General features: G+C 50.2%; 1 protein-coding gene across 1 annotated transcript; it reads right to left on the bottom strand.

Annotated features, from left to right (window-relative positions):
* Positions 1-1,960: 1,960 nt before the first annotated feature.
* On the bottom strand, positions 1,961-16,280 carry AMBP (alpha-1-microglobulin/bikunin precursor). The gene is made up of 10 exons (XM_060014276.1): positions 16,059-16,280; positions 14,714-14,856; positions 13,068-13,144; positions 11,988-12,104; positions 11,408-11,509; positions 10,592-10,638; positions 4,826-4,907; positions 3,551-3,718; positions 3,051-3,224; positions 1,961-2,338 (listed from the first exon to the last, which is right to left on the bottom strand). The coding sequence occupies exons 1-10, from the start codon at positions 16,173-16,175 to the stop codon at positions 2,307-2,309; spliced, it is 1,059 nt and encodes a 352-aa protein (XP_059870259.1). The 5' UTR covers positions 16,176-16,280; the 3' UTR covers positions 1,961-2,306.
* Between the last annotated feature and the right edge of the window lie 1,178 nt (positions 16,281-17,458).

The following is a 17,458-nucleotide window of genomic DNA, read 5'->3' as shown; positions in this document are numbered from 1 at the left end:
GCTGGGAACGTCGGGATCCAATGAGGTCAGGGCGTGGCCAGAGCCTCCATACGACTGAAGGGCCAGCCTCTGGATTTTAAAATAAAAATTTTAAAAAAAAGCATGTCTGTTTATTAAGCAGCCACATGTATTTTGTGACAGAGATGAGCATGACCAGTATCTTTAAGAGAGAATTTGAGGTGAGACTGTTTAAGAATCAGATGAGTCATCAGGGTAGCCGCTTCGCTGAGAAGGATTCTGGTCCCTTCTGGGATGAGTGGACTCCTGACTGGAGGTCACAGATGTGCCTCAACCCCATCCCACCCCTGAGGGGTAAGACAAGATCCAAGGGATTTTGTAGGGAAAGTTTTAGTAACTGTCATGGAGATAAAAGCCTTCAGGACCAGGGAGGGTGGCAGGCAGGGCTGGTGACCCACAGGGGAGGCCCCAGCTAGAGGGGTGTCTCGGGTGCAGGATGCAGGCCCAAGGCGGCCAGAACTTATTTTTCAAGAGAATTGAGAAACCTAGAGTTTTATATGGGAGGTCCTTTTTTTTTTTTTTTTTTTTTTTTTTTGGCTGCCTTGGGTCTTTGTTGCTGTGCCCGGGCTTTCTCTAGTTGCGGCGAGCAGAGGCTACTCTTTGTTGCGGTGTGCGGGCTTCTCATTGTGGTGGCTTCTCTTGTTGCAGAGCACAGGCTGTAGGCACCCGGGCTTCAGTAGTTGCGGCGCGCGGGCCCTAGGGCACGCGGGCTTTAGTAGTTGTGGCGCACGGGCTTAGCTGCTCCGCGGCATGTGGGATCTTCCTGGACCAGGGATCGAACCCGCGTCCCCTGCATTGGCAGGCGGATTCTCAACCACTGCACCACCAGGGAAGTCCGGGAGGTGCATTTTTTAATGGTGAACTCAGAACTGTAAAATACCCTAGGAGCCAAACTCCCATCCACCAGCTGAGCTGAGACTGGCCAGCCCACCTGTGGCTTGCACTGTCCGGTTTAGGCATTTGTCCTTCAGGTCCCTTCAAAAATCTCTTTCTTCAGCATGGCACCTTCCAACTGCCATAGGTGGCAGCCCCATGTGTGAATCATGCATGGAGGGGGCAAGGTATGGACGCAGGACGTGATGACATTTGTTAGTTCCAGGCTGGAGAGCCTGTCACTTCTCCCTGTGTCCCCACCCCCGACCCCACCCACTTCTGCCCAGTGACTCCCAGCCAGGCCCACAAACGCTGTCCCTCAGGACTGTCCTCTCTATGGAAACCTGGAAGCCCCAAGGTTGGGACTTCCGGGGTGCGTAAGGCGGGGAATCTCTATGTGGTCTGACCAAGGGGGCTGCAAAGCTCTCTCCACCCAGATCCTTGCCTCTGGGTTTCGTCCCCTCAACACAGCATTCCACCTCAGAGCCCAGGAGGCTGGGGTTTGGACTCTTGCAGCGGCAGCTGTCAGGCCTCTGGGTGGATGGAGCCCGAAAGAGGTGTTTACAAGTCCGATGTTTGTAAATCCGGTGTGTGTGAGCTGGAGGCTCCCGGAGTTGTGCGCTTGGGCCAAGTTGGTGCCTGAGCCACCCTGGACAGCCTACCTGCTCTCTTCCTCCAGGGAGCAGAAGCCGGGCCAGACCCAGGGCTTTCAGCTCCGGTCCAGGGCCAGCTGGTTGTTCTGGGCACAGCGCAAAGGGTGGTGACCATTCTTCCGGGGCAAAGGGCCAGAGCAAGGATCCCAGGAGATGGGATCTCCAGGACCCTTGTGGAGAAACAGCCCGAGGCCTTCCAGCCCCTGGCAGCTACTGCTGGGGATGCAGCTGTGAGCAAAGTAAACGCTGGCGTGGGGTTCTGTGCGGCCAAGGACAGGGGAATCCTTTCAGGCGCTCGTGGGGCATTTACCTAGACCCAGTTGGGCACACACTAGGGCACGGTGATTTCTTCTGACCCTGGGTCTCTGATGAGCCCTGTCAACTCCCTCCCAGAAACAAGTACCCAGAGTTTTCCCCTCTTTTCTCTTCTAGCTTTATTAAGACAAAACAGTCCCATTGTATACAGAGCTGTGATTTATGTTTCATAATTTGCATAGCCAATTTCATGTCCTGAAGATAGCTCTATTACATTGCCAACACATACATTTTTCACATGTGGGGAAAGCTGGGTTACTCATGCCCGCTCCCCAGCTTGTCTCCCCCTCCCCTCCCCCCATCTCATTATACTTCGTGATGAATCGTCAGGACATGGGATTTCAGGAGTCTACAATTTGCTTTTTATTGGAACCTGCCACGGGACCCTGGGGCGGACACTGGCCCTCGCGCTCCCTGTGGCCTGTGGACCTCTGGCCTGTGGGCCGTTCAGCTGGAGAAGCGCAGCAACTCCTCCTCCCCTGTGGACACAGAGAGGCTCGGGGAGTAGGTGTGGGGTCGTCCAGGGGTCTGTGGGTGGGGACGGTCAGGGGATGGGGATGCCTCATAGAGGAGGGACGGCAGCTTGGGCTGAGCTTAAGCCGGAGCCTGAGGCCAGAAACTTCTGCTTGCGGAGTGACTCGATTATCTCCAGAGTGCGTTCCACGGAATGATCTGATTTTTTGCCTCCTGATTTACCTTAGGTACCATTTTCCCAGTGGGGAGATAAGGCACAGAAATCTTTAACGGCTGCTGTTCCCTGGAATGCTATTCCTGTTATCATTATAGCATCACCACCATTATTAGTAACGGCTGCCGCTAGGTGGATGTGGACCGTGCGAGGCTCTGTGAAGTAGGTACTTTGTCCCATTTTACAAAAGAGAAAACTGAGGCTCAAATTGACACTCAGTGTGGCCAGCCCAAATGTGGCAATGCCGGGATTGGAGCCCAGTTCTGCCCCACTCATGTCCTGCCTTCCCTCTGCCTGGGCCCAGATGCCCCATCCCAGCTGGGGTAAGGCCTCAGGCTTGGCCCCATTTTACAGGTGGGAAACTGAGGCCCAGAGAGTGGATGGGCTGGTCACCTGGTACAGAGTACAGAACTCAGCTTTCCAGACCCTCACCTCCTACCAGGGCTCCCCCACCTGGACCCCGATATCCCCCAGGCCCAGCCTGGCATTGTCGGGCCTCCTACCTTCACCAGGAATGCCACAGTACTCCTTGCACTCCTTCTCTGAGTAGAACTGGTTGCTGTTGCCCTTGCAGCCCCCGTAGATGAAGAGGACGCACTTCCCCTTGACAGCATCAAATGCCCAGAGCTGGGTGGAGCCTCGGCAGGGGCCAGGGACTATGGGGAGATTGCAGGCCTCTGTGGAGGGGGAGGGAGGTGCAGAGCATTGGAAGTCTTTAGGACTGCTGACCTAAGACACCCATCAAAGGGCCTGAGCCAGGGACCCTGCTCATCCACAACACCTGGACCCCTTTTTATAGATTGAGAAATGGGACCACAAGAAGGCATACGTGCCGAGGGTCACCCATACCCAAGTGTGCAATTCCTATGACTTCAGGAAACCTGCCCTGGAATTCCACCACTGGAGCATCCTCTCTTAGCTACCTGTTCAATGGGCAGGTGGTCTGTCTGAAGGACAGGGTTGGGGGGCGCAGGGGGAGGTGGAGAGGTGGGGCCACACTCACCCACGGTCCGGCAGGTCTGCAGACACTCCTTCTCTGAGACAAAGTTGTTGCCGTTCCCCATGCAGCCGCCATAGTGGAAGGTCTCGCAGGCCATGGATGAGCCGTTATAGAAATACCTCTGAATCATCCCCAGGCAAGGACCTTGTGAGTAGCCCAGCTGGCAGGAATCTGGGGAGGGGCAGAACAGCAGTGCTCACTGAATGCTGACTGTGTACCTGTCACCGGGCCGGATACTTTAACAGGTATCATCTCATTTAGTTTTCATCTCTGCATTAAGAGGAACGATTCTCAATTCATTTTAAAGGTAAGGAAATTGACTCCCTGAGAGGTAAAGTGACTTGCCCAGAGTTACATAGAGCTGAAATTCAAAGCCATATTTGCTGGATTCCAAAAACCCATGCTCATTCCATTCCATAACATGGGGAGTTACCAACGACCCAGAGACCCAACATCCCCTGTGTTGGTCTTGTCTGCCCAAAGACTCGGTAAGGATAGTAGTTGATGGTACATTCACCAGCACCCATGCCAGCCAGCCTGACCTCTGCCTTATGTCCCACCACCGTGCCTTTGCTCTCGTCATTCCTGCCCCTAGAATGCCAGAATGCCTTCCTTCCTAAAACCATATCTGGACACAGCATGAATTCCCCTTCATCCAGGAAGTCCTCCTTGATCACCTCATCCTCCATTTTCTGAACTCCCTCAGCCTTTTAGCTGACCCTCCCTTTTGGGTCCCTCACTTTCTTCCTTGACTGCCTCCTCTACTAGACAAGAAGGTCCAAAAAGATGGTGGTTCGTCCCCATGACCCCAATGCCCAGCGCAGAGTCTGCGGTGGAGCAGGGTCGGGGTTCAGTGTTTGCTGAGAGATTTGGAGAATGATCATTTTATCAATCACAAAAAGCATTCTCACGTTCTTGCCCATGTGCTCCCCCAGCAGCCCTGAAGGGCAGCTCAGCAGGCTGTTATCCCATTGTACAGATGAGAAAGCCACGTCTAGGAGGCCACCTAGTGGTACAGACAAGCCAAGAACTCGCTTCTCGTCGTGGAGCTGAGACTTGCTAAGCTCAGGGACCATGCCTTACACTCCTCTCTCTTCCCCCATAACCGCTGGCCCAGGGCAGAGTACTGGATTTGCCCTTTCTAGGCTCAGTCCTTGATTCTAGCAGAAAAATAAGAAAGACTTCACGGTGATGAGGGCAGCTGGGGTGAGCCAACTGTGGACCCTTCCTCTCTGGAGTGTGGCAGAAGGGGATTAAAAAAAGGGGGGTGATCATCACCTTCCTTCTTGCCGAAATCAGTTACTAGTTGTCCAGCCCCTGATCCTTCCTCTTCCTGGGGCAGAACAGCCCGCCGGGCTCTCTGGGGGAAGAAAGAGAAGAAGCCGTTGCAGGGATCTAGCCACTGCTGCTCCCCTATATACCCCTGGAATATATAAACAAACCACTTGCTTTGGGGATCAGGGTGTAGACAGAAACACTACTAGATTGGTTAATGGCCTGTTTTCCCAAAAGCTTCAACCTGAATTCCAGAATAGGCATCACAAGATAGATTTCTGGTCTGAAATGACAAATCAGAACAATACCTACATATCCAGTTTCCAGCTGAAATGCCCAGAGGAATATAATAATGGAAAAGAAACCTAACCCAGAGTTGGGAACCAGGGAAGAGCAGCATTCCCATACTAGAAACTAAAAGGCATTTCTACACAAGGGAGTGGGAGCGGGAGTGACTTGCAGGAAGGGCTGACCAGACCATCGTTAACTGCTTACAGCGGAAAAGTCATGTGGAGAGTAAGAAGGGACCCCGAGATTGACCCTAATACTCCTAGATATGGGGGTGGGGGTGGGGACTGCAGAGCAGGGCAGGCTGCCAAAGCTGTCGAAAGGATCTCTGGGAGTAGAGTCCACTGAGGCACAGTCCCGGGACAGTTACAGAAGGATGAGCAGGGACACTGCCGGCCATCAGGCAGTCTTCCTGCCCACAGGTGAGACCTGGAATCTGAAAAGGTAAAACTGTAGTAACCTTCAACTTTTCCCTTCTCCTTTGAAGGTGCAACTGAAGCTGTGATCAGGGACTCCCACTGTCTACCAGAACCCACCTCAAGCTGGTTGCACATAGGTCTTGCTTGGTGAGGATGAAGGAAAAGAGAAAAATCATGGAACGAATTAAATAATGCAACTGCTCAGAAGAATCACACTGAGCTGGAGAAATATCTCCACTAAACACAGGGTGTAGGTAAGAAACGGAAGAAAACTAAAACCATCAATGAAATTCGAGATGGCATTGCATCAACGTTAACAGGAGCCCACAGTTATGCAGATGAATAATATGGGAGAAGTAGAAAGTTACTGGAGGTGAAAAGGATTTTGTTAAATTTAACCACACGGTAGGGATAATAAACTGCAGTTTAAAGATTATGAGAAATAAACTCACAGAATAGGAATTCTAGAAGGAGAGGCAAACAATATAGAAATAATAGAAGAAAAGTTTTCCAAGTTGAAGAGAGACTTGAGTTGTTCAATTATAAGGGCTCAAAGGGAAAGAGAGAAAATTAATGAAGAGTCCTATCTCGACATTTCCTAGAGACAAAGGATAAAGAGCCTAGTAGTGGCCCTCAGAGTAAACGAGAGCATTGAATAACAGAAGCGGCAGAGCAATATCTAAAGGTTGTAAGAGGGTAAAGGTTGTAACCCAGGGATTCTCCACTCAACCAGGCTGTTGATCATGTGATATAAACACAGAAAGATATTCTCAGACATGCAAAGATCCTGTAGTTCTCCACCATGTACCTTTCCAGAAAAAAATTACTTACAGAAATAGTCCCAACACTTGAGAAGGGAACCTAAATACAAGAAGATGCATGATGTGGTAGAAAAGAAATGATGGTAAACTAGAAAGCCAGTAAAATAGAGAGTTGAGGTTAAATTGTTGTTAAAATCGTCATTCAACTTAATGTAAATGTTAAAAGTAATTCTCCAAACAAAAGGTGGAAAATATAAACATCAATCTCAGATTATATCCACAAAAATGAGGATGTGGGAAGCCTGGAAGGAAGAAATAAAAAGTAAGCTGCCTTTCTCTCTTTTGCAAGGGAAGTCATCAGTTATTGTTTCATTCTTTTTTTTTTTTTTTTTTTTTTCTTTTTGCGGTACGCGGGCCTCTCACTGCTGTGGCCTCTCCCGTTGCGGAGCACAGGCTCTGGACGCGCAGGCTCAGCGGCCATGGCTCACGGGCCCAGTCGCTCCGCGACACGTGGGATCTTCCCGGACCGGGGCACGAACCCGTGTCCCCTGCATCGGCAGGCGGACTCTCAACCACTACGCCACCAGGGAAGCCCTATTGTTTCATTCTTGACATGGATGAAGAAGCACAGATTCAGCTGAGATCTGGATTAAGATGGCAGATAGAAATTACCCTCTCCAATACCGAGCCATCAGCAAAGAATGAATTCAGGAATCCCAGCCCCCAAGTATTGATCAACACCACTGAAATGAGGAAAGGGGCACAATTTGAAGGAAAAACTAAAGCTCTCGATCCACTAATCTGGAGCTGAACAGGAAGGTCAGCAAGGTTCAGCTCCTGACCTGCCCTCCAACTCCCAGTCCTGGCAAGTCATCAAATTTCTGATAGCTCTCCCTAATACTCCCAAGTCCTAAGAGAAGAAAACTGTGGGGAACCCTATCTTCTTCCTCTTCTGATAGAGGAGTAGTGAAAATGACTTCTGGGGGAAAAAAGAGGAAAATAGACCAGAGCCTGACTCTTTCTAAGGGAAGGTTCTGGGGCTACACAGTCAATGCTCCAGGGGGTGTCACTGGGGGCAGATGTACCTTGCTGCCAGCCCCGACTAGGTGGAATGAATCCCCATAGGGTATTTATCAGTCCTTCCAAAGAGAATGCAAAGCGAGTGTATTCCAACCAGCTCTGGACTTCAGAAAAGTGGATGGAACACAAAAAACCCAGCCCTTACTCTAAGTTTGGGTGGGAGGGGACTAAGCTTATATTTGCAGGAAGAGAGCCAAGGAATAAGGAAACCTCCACGCCACCATATCAGAATAAACAGAAAGTCTATCTAAAACGGACTAAGCAGGAGTCAGATAAAAGAAGTGATACAGAAACTATGCAGACCCACTTCAGAAATGAATGAATAAGTAGCCTGAACTAGAGAAAGAGGCCAAGAGTCCAGTGGTGGACATGGCCATGAACTGCCAAGTCCTCCCATCAGCAATGGATTTATATTCCCAGCTACCCACTGTCAGCCCCTGTTGGAGACCACCTCAACTAAGGGAGCCCTCTCATTCAAGGTCATGCTCCCTTCCCAGACTGATCAACATAGGGTATTAAGGCTCCGTCCCTTGGCTCCATCATGGGACAACTCCCAAGGATGGTCCTGGTTCCAGAGCTCCCTATAGGGTTGGTTGAGCCATTGTTGTGACTGCCCTGCAGCTCTCCTTCTGCCTCTGCCCAATCTTCCCTTTGTCTCTTCCGTCCATGTATGTTGATGTAGGGAACCCAACCTAGAAGAAAACATAACTCAAGAAGCAGAAGGAAATCCCTCTTTGGCCTCAAGTTTTGGAATTACATAATAAGAACATGCACGTATTAAGACAAGATTCAAAGATGAAATGGTAAACGCTGACAGAATAAGACGAAGAGAGAACCCAGGCCTAAATAAACAAATCGAGAAGCAAAACAACATCGGTTCAGGGCTCGTGAATAAATTAGGAATAGCGAGGAGCAGAAAGAATAGATGCTGCTAAATAGAAGATTGTCATAGACGAGACAGTCCCAGTGGATGCAAATAAAAGCAATTTGAGAAAAGCTAGTGCATGATGGAGGATAAAGATGCTCCAGGATGAGAGAACAAGTGTTCGCCAGATGGCAAAACTCAACAAAGCGAATAGAATATGAATTCCATATCATGAGAGAGTTTCCTGAAATACAGTAGAAATGTCATCTGTGGATGGAAAGAGCACGGTGTATTCCAGGAAGTTTTTTTTTTTTTTTTTTTTTTTTTTTTTTTTTTTTTTTTTTTTTCCCGGTACGCGGGCCTCTCACTGTTGTGGCCTCTCCTATTGCGGAGCTCACGCGCTGGACGCCCAGGCTCAGCGGCCATGGCTCACGGGCCCAGCCGCTCCGCGGCATGTGGGATCTTCCCGGACCAGGGCACGAACCCGTGTCCCCTGCATTGGCAGGCGGACTCCCAACCACTGCGCCACCAGGGAAGCCCTCCAGGAAGTTTTGATATAGACTCTCAACCCCAAGACATGTCCTTGTTAAGATGCTGACTTCTTATCAAGGAGAAAGTCTGTCCAGGCATCTGAGCAGAAGAAACAAATTGCTTCCAAGGAGAAGAAATAGCAGGCTGGCCTCAGGCTTCCCTGCCGCGGTCATAAGTGTGGAAGAACAATGGAGCAGTGCACACAAAGCTGCTTCTGAGGGAGAGAAAACATGACCTTAGAATTTGACACTCAAGCGAAATACCCTTCAAGGAGGAAGGAAATGGGCAGACATTCTCAAACAGGGAAGAATTCTGGGATTAAAACACCCATGAACCTTCCTTGAAAACAGCACTTGGTAAAAAAAAATGGCACTAAGAGATTAATAGAAAGAATAACTCAGGAATGGAGAATGTGTTATATTCACTAAGGGTGAATGTAGACGCCACTAAAATATAGAACTATTACTAGATGTCTGGGAATCGTGGTGACAGAGCAGAATGGGGATGGTATCAGTCTGGACAATGTAAAAGCAAAAGGGAAGAGAAGATGGAACCAAGTTTGGGAGTGAGGATGTCTGTCTTCCAAATCCTGCAGACAGCAGATCTTCTCTAAAAGTATCCATAGCGATGCCAGCCTCTTAAATATTAGTTCATAACCTTGACTTTATCTAGAGCATTCTTTAAGGAGTAAATCTCTTGTGGATAAGAAATATTTATTTGAAGTTTTTTTTAAAACCTTCAAACTTCAGGGCTTTTTTTCCCCTGTCATTCCGCACGGCTTGCGGGATCTTAGTTCCCTGACCAGGGATCGAACCCGGGTCCCCTGCAGTGGAAGTGTGGAGTCCGAACCACTAGACCACCAGGGAATTCCCCAGGGCCCTTTTAAATTCGAGTAAAACTACAAGGAATGCCTTTTAAAATTTAGAAATAGCATCTGTAATGTAATTCCATTTAATAATAGCATATTTAAGTCTGTTCCTCTATCTATCCAACCTTCCTTCTATCTGCCCCTCTCCAGGTGTATGCAGGTCAAATTACCAGAGTAATGTGACTGCTGGTAGGTGTTGGGTGGTGGAATTTTTTAAAACTTATTTTTTATACCTTTATACTGCACTGTTTTGATTCTTTATATTGATCGTATGTTAGTTTTATAATAACAATGGTAATTTTTTTCTAAAAAATATGTAAGCAAACAAATAATATGTTAGCAGTGTTAATTCTATGTAGGAATAAGGACATTATTGTCTTTTTTTTTTGCTTTCTTGTATTTTTCACATTTTCAAGAATATGTTTCTAAAATAAATATTACATGTATATATGTACTTATATACACATATATAGATATATACACACACAACACACAGCAGTAGACTAAATTAGGATATATAATTTCCAAATAATCAGAGAAAGAAAGAATGAAGACTTAATATGGCAAAAGGCAGGAAAATGAAACAGAAGAAGGAAGCCCCGCAAATCAAAAGTCAGCACAGGAGAGCTGCTTTGCTCTCGGATTTGCGTTTTTGGGGGATCAATTGACTTTATTTTCATTTATTGCGTATCGAGTATCATTATCTCATTATTGAGTATGTCACTGCTTTTAGGCATTATGCTAAGACCTTTTCTAACATGTCACTGGATTCTAACACCTGGAAGGTAAAGGTAATTACCCCGTTTCACAGATGAGGAAAGTGACATCCAGATGGGGCAGCAGTTAGCCCAATCGCAGAACATGCCCATCACTGCCTTCTCTCAACGACCCCACCTACCAGCACAGCAGGGCCTAAGTGGGCAGGGTGGGGATGGGGTGGGGGGCAGAGGTACTCACCGAGAGTGGAGTGGGCGCTGGTTCCTGCTCCCCAGGGACACACTCACCTAGGGCAGAGGACAGGAGAGAGAGGGAATGAGACCCAGACATCCCAGACCCAGACAGGCTTTGTTTGTTCCATAGAGCTAACGACTACGTGTCAGGCGGGACGTGCGCTGGGACCTGTCTTGTGCATTAGCCCACTTCGTGGATGGCTCCACCCCCATGGCTTGCTGCAGGTCACTTGTTGGAAAAGTGATAGACTGGTGGCTGCACCACTGTCACAACCTGCATCGTCTCCACCCACAACCAGCATTTCACGGTTGATATCTATTGAGCACTTGCTAGACACCAAGTGCGGCGCTATTGTATTTAATTGCTTTATTTCATTGACTCCTCACAGCAACTTCTAAAGGAGGCATTATTATCCCCATTTTACAGATGAGGAAATGAGGCTCTGGAAGGGTGACCAGCCAGAAGCCACCCAGCTCAATCTGAACTTGGTGCTCTAACTCCAGAGCCCAGGCTCCTAACCCCAACACTCTATTGCCTCCCAGGAGGTAGCCATGGATTCTGGCTATAACCAAACTTAGACGGGTGGCAGCAGAGGGAACGCTGAATTGGGTCTACTCTCAGCTTCGCCAGGTACGCTCTGTGCGACTTGGAGCAAATCCAGAGGCCTGAGCTGCCTGTTGTATAAAGAGGGGAGGGGGATCGTAGCTCAGCTTATCTCAGAGGGTTATGGGAAAGACCCAGGGACTGGGAAGATGTGCTCTGGGGGTCGTGAAGGATAAGACGGGTATCAGAAATGGGAGGTGGGGTGGAGGTGTCACTTACCTCTGTCGGGCATCCTGAAGATGGAGTCCTCAGGGATGCCCACACCCAGGGCAACTTCCCTGAACTGCTCCAGCAGGGTTTCCCGAAGCTGTGGCTCCCGTCCTGCAAGTAGGAAGCAGGGGAGACTCCTAGAACCACAGGTACCTGGGCCATCAGGGCCTGAGGTTATTTTGCCCAGGGAGTTTCATTTTGGGGAAGTTTGAAAACTGTTGGCCCAATTCCATCTCTTCGATACCCTTATGGAAACCTCAGCCCCAGAAGAGGATGAGGTGTCCCTCCCAGGCTCCCCATCTGGGTCTCCCAACTCCCCACACAGCTCTCTTTCCACTGGTTCTTTTAAGAACCCGAAGGCTCTGGAATTCTCTGGAATTTTCAAGATCAAAAGAAGAGGATTCTACCTCAAATGGGAGACTGAGCTCTACCTCCTCTAGGGAGAGTAAATGTTTTCACCTTTCCCTTAACTGGAGTTTTGTCAGAAGGAAAAAGCAAAACTCCCTGCTCTTCCCCACTCCATTTCCCTAAATCCCGGGTCTCCTCCCACGCCCAGCTCCAACGAGTGTATCATGTTCCAGGCCTTTACCATAGAGCTTGGCAGTAATGGTGGGTCCATGGCGGTGGCTGAATTTCTTGGTCAGAAAAATGGCATACTCATCATAGTTGGTGTGGACCACATAGGACTCCATGGTGATGTTCCATTCTGCATGGAAGATTCAGGAAGACAAAAAGATCAGTGGTCAGAAGGTTTCTAGCCTGAGATCCTTCACCTATTCACCCACACATCATCTATTCATCCATCCTTCTGTTCACCCATCCCTTCCATATATTTATTATCCGTCTTCACTCTCTCCCTCTCCATCCATCTATCTCCTCCATATAGTCATCATTAATTCAACCACCATCGTTCCATCCATCCATCCTCATCATATATCAATCCATAAATTCATTCGTTTTCTTTTTCCTTCTTTTTCTTTCTTTCTTTCTTTCTTTCTTTTTCTTTCTTTCTTTCATTCTCTTTCTTTCTTTCTTTCCTTCTTTCCTTTCTCCCTTCCCTCCCTCTTTCCTTCCTTCTTTCCTCCATCCATTAATCCATCAATTTATCTATTAAACGATTGATTGACTACCCCACTAATCTACCATCATACTTATATTCACTTACCATTTTTTAATTCTCTCACTCATTTATTTATCCAACCCCAAACATTCAACCCCTGACATGATTATTTGATGCATAGAGCAAATTCAGTAAGCATCTGCTGGATTAATGATTAAATTCATGTCCAAGTCCCTCTATCACTTGGCACCACACACACTGTATATGGTAGATGCCTAGCAAATTTTTGTCAGCTGACTGCAGATGCCTAACACGAGGACTGATGAAATCTTGATGTTATCCTTAGCATTCAGCACCATCACTCAAATTGTGGATGAGCACGTGCACGGCAGGGCAGGGGCGGGGGGAGGGATAGAGAGAGAAAAAGAAAGAAGGAGAGAGAGAAGGAGAAGGAGGGGGAAATTTGGAGGGAGGCTAGATGACTGCAGAAAAGTGGGAGGAAAAGTTGTAGGGGCAGAGAGGGCTGAGGCAGAAGGAAAGAGAGCTTAAGACAGCAGGTATCTTTTAGCAAAGGAGGGAACTGTAGATGTCTCCTTTGACTCAACTTACTGGGTTTGTGATAGAAGAACTTTCCGTCAGTGCCTGTTTTCTCATAAGCCCCAGAGATCGCCTCACAGACACCTTTCCTGGAAATGAACAAACCAAAAGGAGGGTAACCTCTGGCAGAGACCATGGTCCTGACACCCCACTCTCCTGCAGGGTCCTTCTAAATGCCTTTTTTTTTTTTTAATTTGGAAAGTAACATTTCCAAATATCTGGTTTAATTCTCACACCAGCCCTGGGAGACACAAATTTCACATGAGGGAACAGAGGGACAGAGAAAAAAAGGAACTAATCCATGCTAACCTCTTGGTAAGCCCAGCACTAAAAATCAACTTCCTTAAGCAAATCTGCACATCAGACTTAGGCACCGTGAAGTCAGAACGATGAATTAACACATTAATTCATGGATTACTTTGTGTCTCTCTCATTTTCCTCATCTGAGAAATGGGGATAATGATAGCTTCTACCTCACATGGTGGTTGTGAGGATCAACTGAGATATTATATGCAAAAAGCTTAGAGTAAACACTATGCACTTATTAGGTATTATGGTTACTATGATTATTATTTATCTTGTTAATATTTAATGAGCAGCATCTATGTGCCAGGCACTGTGCTACATGCTGGGGATACAGAGGAGGGCAGGACAGACCCTGTCCCCTCATGGAGCTTATAATTGAGTGAGGTGGGTGGGCAGGCCAGGGGCAGATACAGTCAGTGTGAGAATTGCCACAAGGGGCGGGGTGGAGCCCGAGGTGCTCCGAGAACACAGAAGAAGGCATGTAACCTCAACCTGGGTTGGGGGGAGTCAGGGAGGACTTCCTGGAGGAAGTGACAAAGAACCTGCGTCCTGAAGGATCCATAGGAATTAGCGCAGGGAGGTGGGGAGAGGTTTTCGGATAGAAGAAACATCCAACGCAAAGGTCCAGAGGATGGAGGGTTCCAGGGACTGAAAGAAGGTCCGCTTGGGTGGGTCACAGAGTACATGGCAGAGAGTGGGGCAGGGAACAGTGAGTGCTTGGGGGTCAGGGGCAGGGGGTGCTGAAAGGCCACGTTGAAGAGTTGAATTTTATTCCCAAGGGCAGTAGGGAGCTCTGGAAAGGTTTAAGCAGATTTGAGTTTTTGAAAGGTCTTTCTGGTTGCTGGGTGACGAAAGGATTGGATGGAAAGTTGGCGATTAGAGGTGGGGAGAAGTGTAGAGAGGCTACTGTAGACAACCAGGAAAGAAAGGGTGGTGGCTTGGTCCAGGGTGGTGGCGGTGAAGAGGAGACAAGTGAACAGACTGGAGGGATTTAGGAAGGGCAGGGACAGGGCTTGATGATGGATCGAATGGCCGTGGCAGTGGAAAGAGGAGTCTAGGACAGCCACCTCCCACCCAGCTTTCCAAGATGGGGGGGGGGCGGGGAGAAGTACCCTTACTGAACTAAGGGCACCCAAGGAGAAAGAGCAGGTTGGAAAGAAGGCACAGTGTTGGGGGCGTTGCCCTTGAGGTGGAGATGGGACAACTAGAAAGGGCTGCCCTGGTGGAGGGCAGCAGAGAGGTCTGGAGCTCAGGGCCGAGTCCTGGCTGGAAGTGGAGACCTGTCACTTTCTAGGATGGGGTGGTGACTGAAGCCAGGGCAGGGGGTGGGGTGGAGGTGGGTCCCCACTCACCGCCAGTGAGTATTAGTCACGCTGATCTCCCTGTCCGTTGCTCCCTCTCCCAGCACCAGCGAGCTCATGGTCATCTTGTCCTTGAACCTCTTCAGCCACGGGCAGGTGGAACCCACGGCCACGTGGAACCATTTCCCGTAGATCTAGGAGGCAGCCACAAGCTCTGAGGATCTGGACCTCGAGGAAGATTTGGAGGATATCTGTCCCCCTCCCTCCTCTCAGTGACTTCTCCTAAGTGATCATCCTTGTCTTACAGGTAATTGGAGGCTACAGGGCTTCCAGGGAGGGTGGAGCCCTGATGGAGGAACTCCAGGCATCGAGGCCAGCTTAGGACGGAGATGTGCAGGTGGGCCCCACCTCGCTGGCAGAGGGCCTGACTCTGCTGAGATGTAGGATCTGGGCTGCTCACCTGGACGGGGTCCAAATCTCCAAGCCTTAAGGTCATCATCCACCACCGCTCCCCAAAAGCAGGAGTCCTGTCTTCTACTCCTCTGGGGACAGGTTGCTCACCACGTTGCACACAGCCCATACCTCCGTGTCAGAAAGTATCTCCTTTCCCTAAGCTGCATCTGACCCAGGGCAAGCCTGCCGCCTCTTTCTCCTGAAAGGGCCCTCAGGTCCCCGCAGACCTTTCGCCATCCCTGACCACCAGAGGCCCTCTCCTCACGCCTCTCCTCCACAACCTTCCTCATCCCTGAACATAAGCAAAGTCCTCAGGCCAGCACGGCTACAAGGGTCTGACGGAACCCAGGATGGTGGTAGAGGGGCAGGCCCCGTTCAAGGTCACCCAGCACCTCGGGCAGAGCTGGGGCCGGAGGGCAGACTCCCCACACACAGCGCCCTGCCTGGGCCTCTTAATCCCACCAGCCTGACCTCTGTCGTGCTTCTCATCTCCCCATAATCCCACACGTAGGGCGGAGGACCCAGGACGGGCTAACAGAGATGCTACGAGTGAGGTGAGGACTTGAAGGTTGAAGGGCTGCGGGGTGGAGGGTCACAAAAACCTCGGTGCTGCTGGGGGCTGCAGGGCAGCAGTCGTCACCGAGCCTTTTCTGGGTGGGTTCTAATCAGAGCATGGGTTCCCCTGGGAACCCGAGAGGGCAGGGTCAGACGTGAGGACCTTTGACTCAGAATGTCAGCCTGGAGGCCCACAGAACGGTGCATGCAGAATTGTAGCTTCAGCAGATCCCTGAGAGTCTGGGCAGCAGCGAGGGCCCTGAGGGACCCACGCGTGGAGTTCCAGATGCGGAGACTGAGAGCCCAGGGCCTAGGACTTGCCCCTCCCCCGCAGCAAGGCCCAGCCGCTCGGACACCCTGTCATCGCTGCCAGAGAGGCCAGCCTTACCCTAGACAGGTCGAAGTTCTCCTGCACTTGGATGTCGTCGGGCAACGTCGTCACAGGGCTGGCACTCACCGCCAGGCAGGCGGTCAGCTGCAAGAGCAGGGCCCGTAGACTCTGCATGGCTCCGGGCTCCTCCGCCTGGGGTGTCACTCACGGGCTCCGTCTGGGGACAGAAGAGCCACCACCTGCCTGCACGAGGCAGCTATGGACTGAGGCTGGGGAACGGGCCTGTGGCTGTAGATGACCTTGCTGTTTGCTCTGTTCAGCCGGGACCAATCAGGGCCCCAAGGCCAGGGCCAATCGATCCCTTGTAGTGCCCAGGCCGGGGTCAGGGTCCCGAGGGGCCAGGGTGGCTGCTTCAGAGGAGCTGCTGGCCAAATGCAACCCGGTCCTGGTGCAGCCGGGCGCTAGGTTCAGGCCCCATGAAGGCTTCCCCAGAAACTCCTCACCTGTCCCAGGTGGGATGAAGAGACGGGCAGCCCCCGGCCCTTCCCGCTGGGTCGTTCCACCTGGGAGCCAGGAGGACAAGCCTGACTGGTCCATTTCTCAGATGAGAAAACTGGGGCCCGGGGAGAGGAAGTGACTTAGCAGAGACAATAGGGAGGTCTGTGGCAGAGCCCAGACGAGAGCTCGGGTGTCCTGTCCCCAGAGTTCCTTCTCTGAGCCGTGGCTTCCCACAGCCCTAGCAAATAATAGTAGAAATGATGATGATGATGTTCACAGCTTCCATTCCCTGAGCACCTGCTGTGTGCCAGCTGTCCACCAGCACTTTCCACCGGCCACGGAATTGATCATCCCCACAACAACCTCGTCAAGTAGGTGCTATTATTCCCCTTTATAGGTAGGGCATTTGAGTCTCCAAGAGGTAAAGTGACTTGCCTAGGGTCTCCCAGCTGGGAAGCAGCATTGCTGGGAGAGGCAGCATCTGGTGGTGGCTGAGAGCGTGGACTCGGGAGCCAGACTGCTTTCTGTGCCACTCACTGGCATGTGTGGCCTTGGGTGAGTGACTTTCCCTCTCAGTGCCTCCGTGCCCTCATCTGCAAATGGGGATAATAGTTCCTGGTTCAGAACATTGTCACGAGGATTGATGGAGTTACGCTTGTAAAGCACTAGGACAGTAGCCGGCAATGGTAAGAGCGGAATGTGTATGTAACAGGTTGGATAGGTCTCCCCCAAATTCATGTGCACCCGGGACCTCAGACCGTGGCCTTATTTGCATAATTAGTTCAGATGAGGTCATACTGGAGGAGGGTGGACCTAAACCCAAGGACTGATGTCTTCATAAGAGAAAGTGGGGGCGGGGGGTGAGCTTTTGATACAGAGACACACAGACACACAAGGAAGACGGCCACGTGTAGACCGAGGCAGAGCTTGGAATGAGGCAGCAGTAAGCCAAGGGCTGC

Source organism: Delphinus delphis, chromosome 6 (assembly GCF_949987515.2).
Source record: "Delphinus delphis chromosome 6, mDelDel1.2, whole genome shotgun sequence".
Lineage (NCBI taxonomy): Eukaryota > Metazoa > Chordata > Mammalia > Artiodactyla > Delphinidae > Delphinus > Delphinus delphis.
Note: the sequence above shows the minus strand (reverse complement) of the source record. Positions and strands in the feature narration are given on the sequence as shown.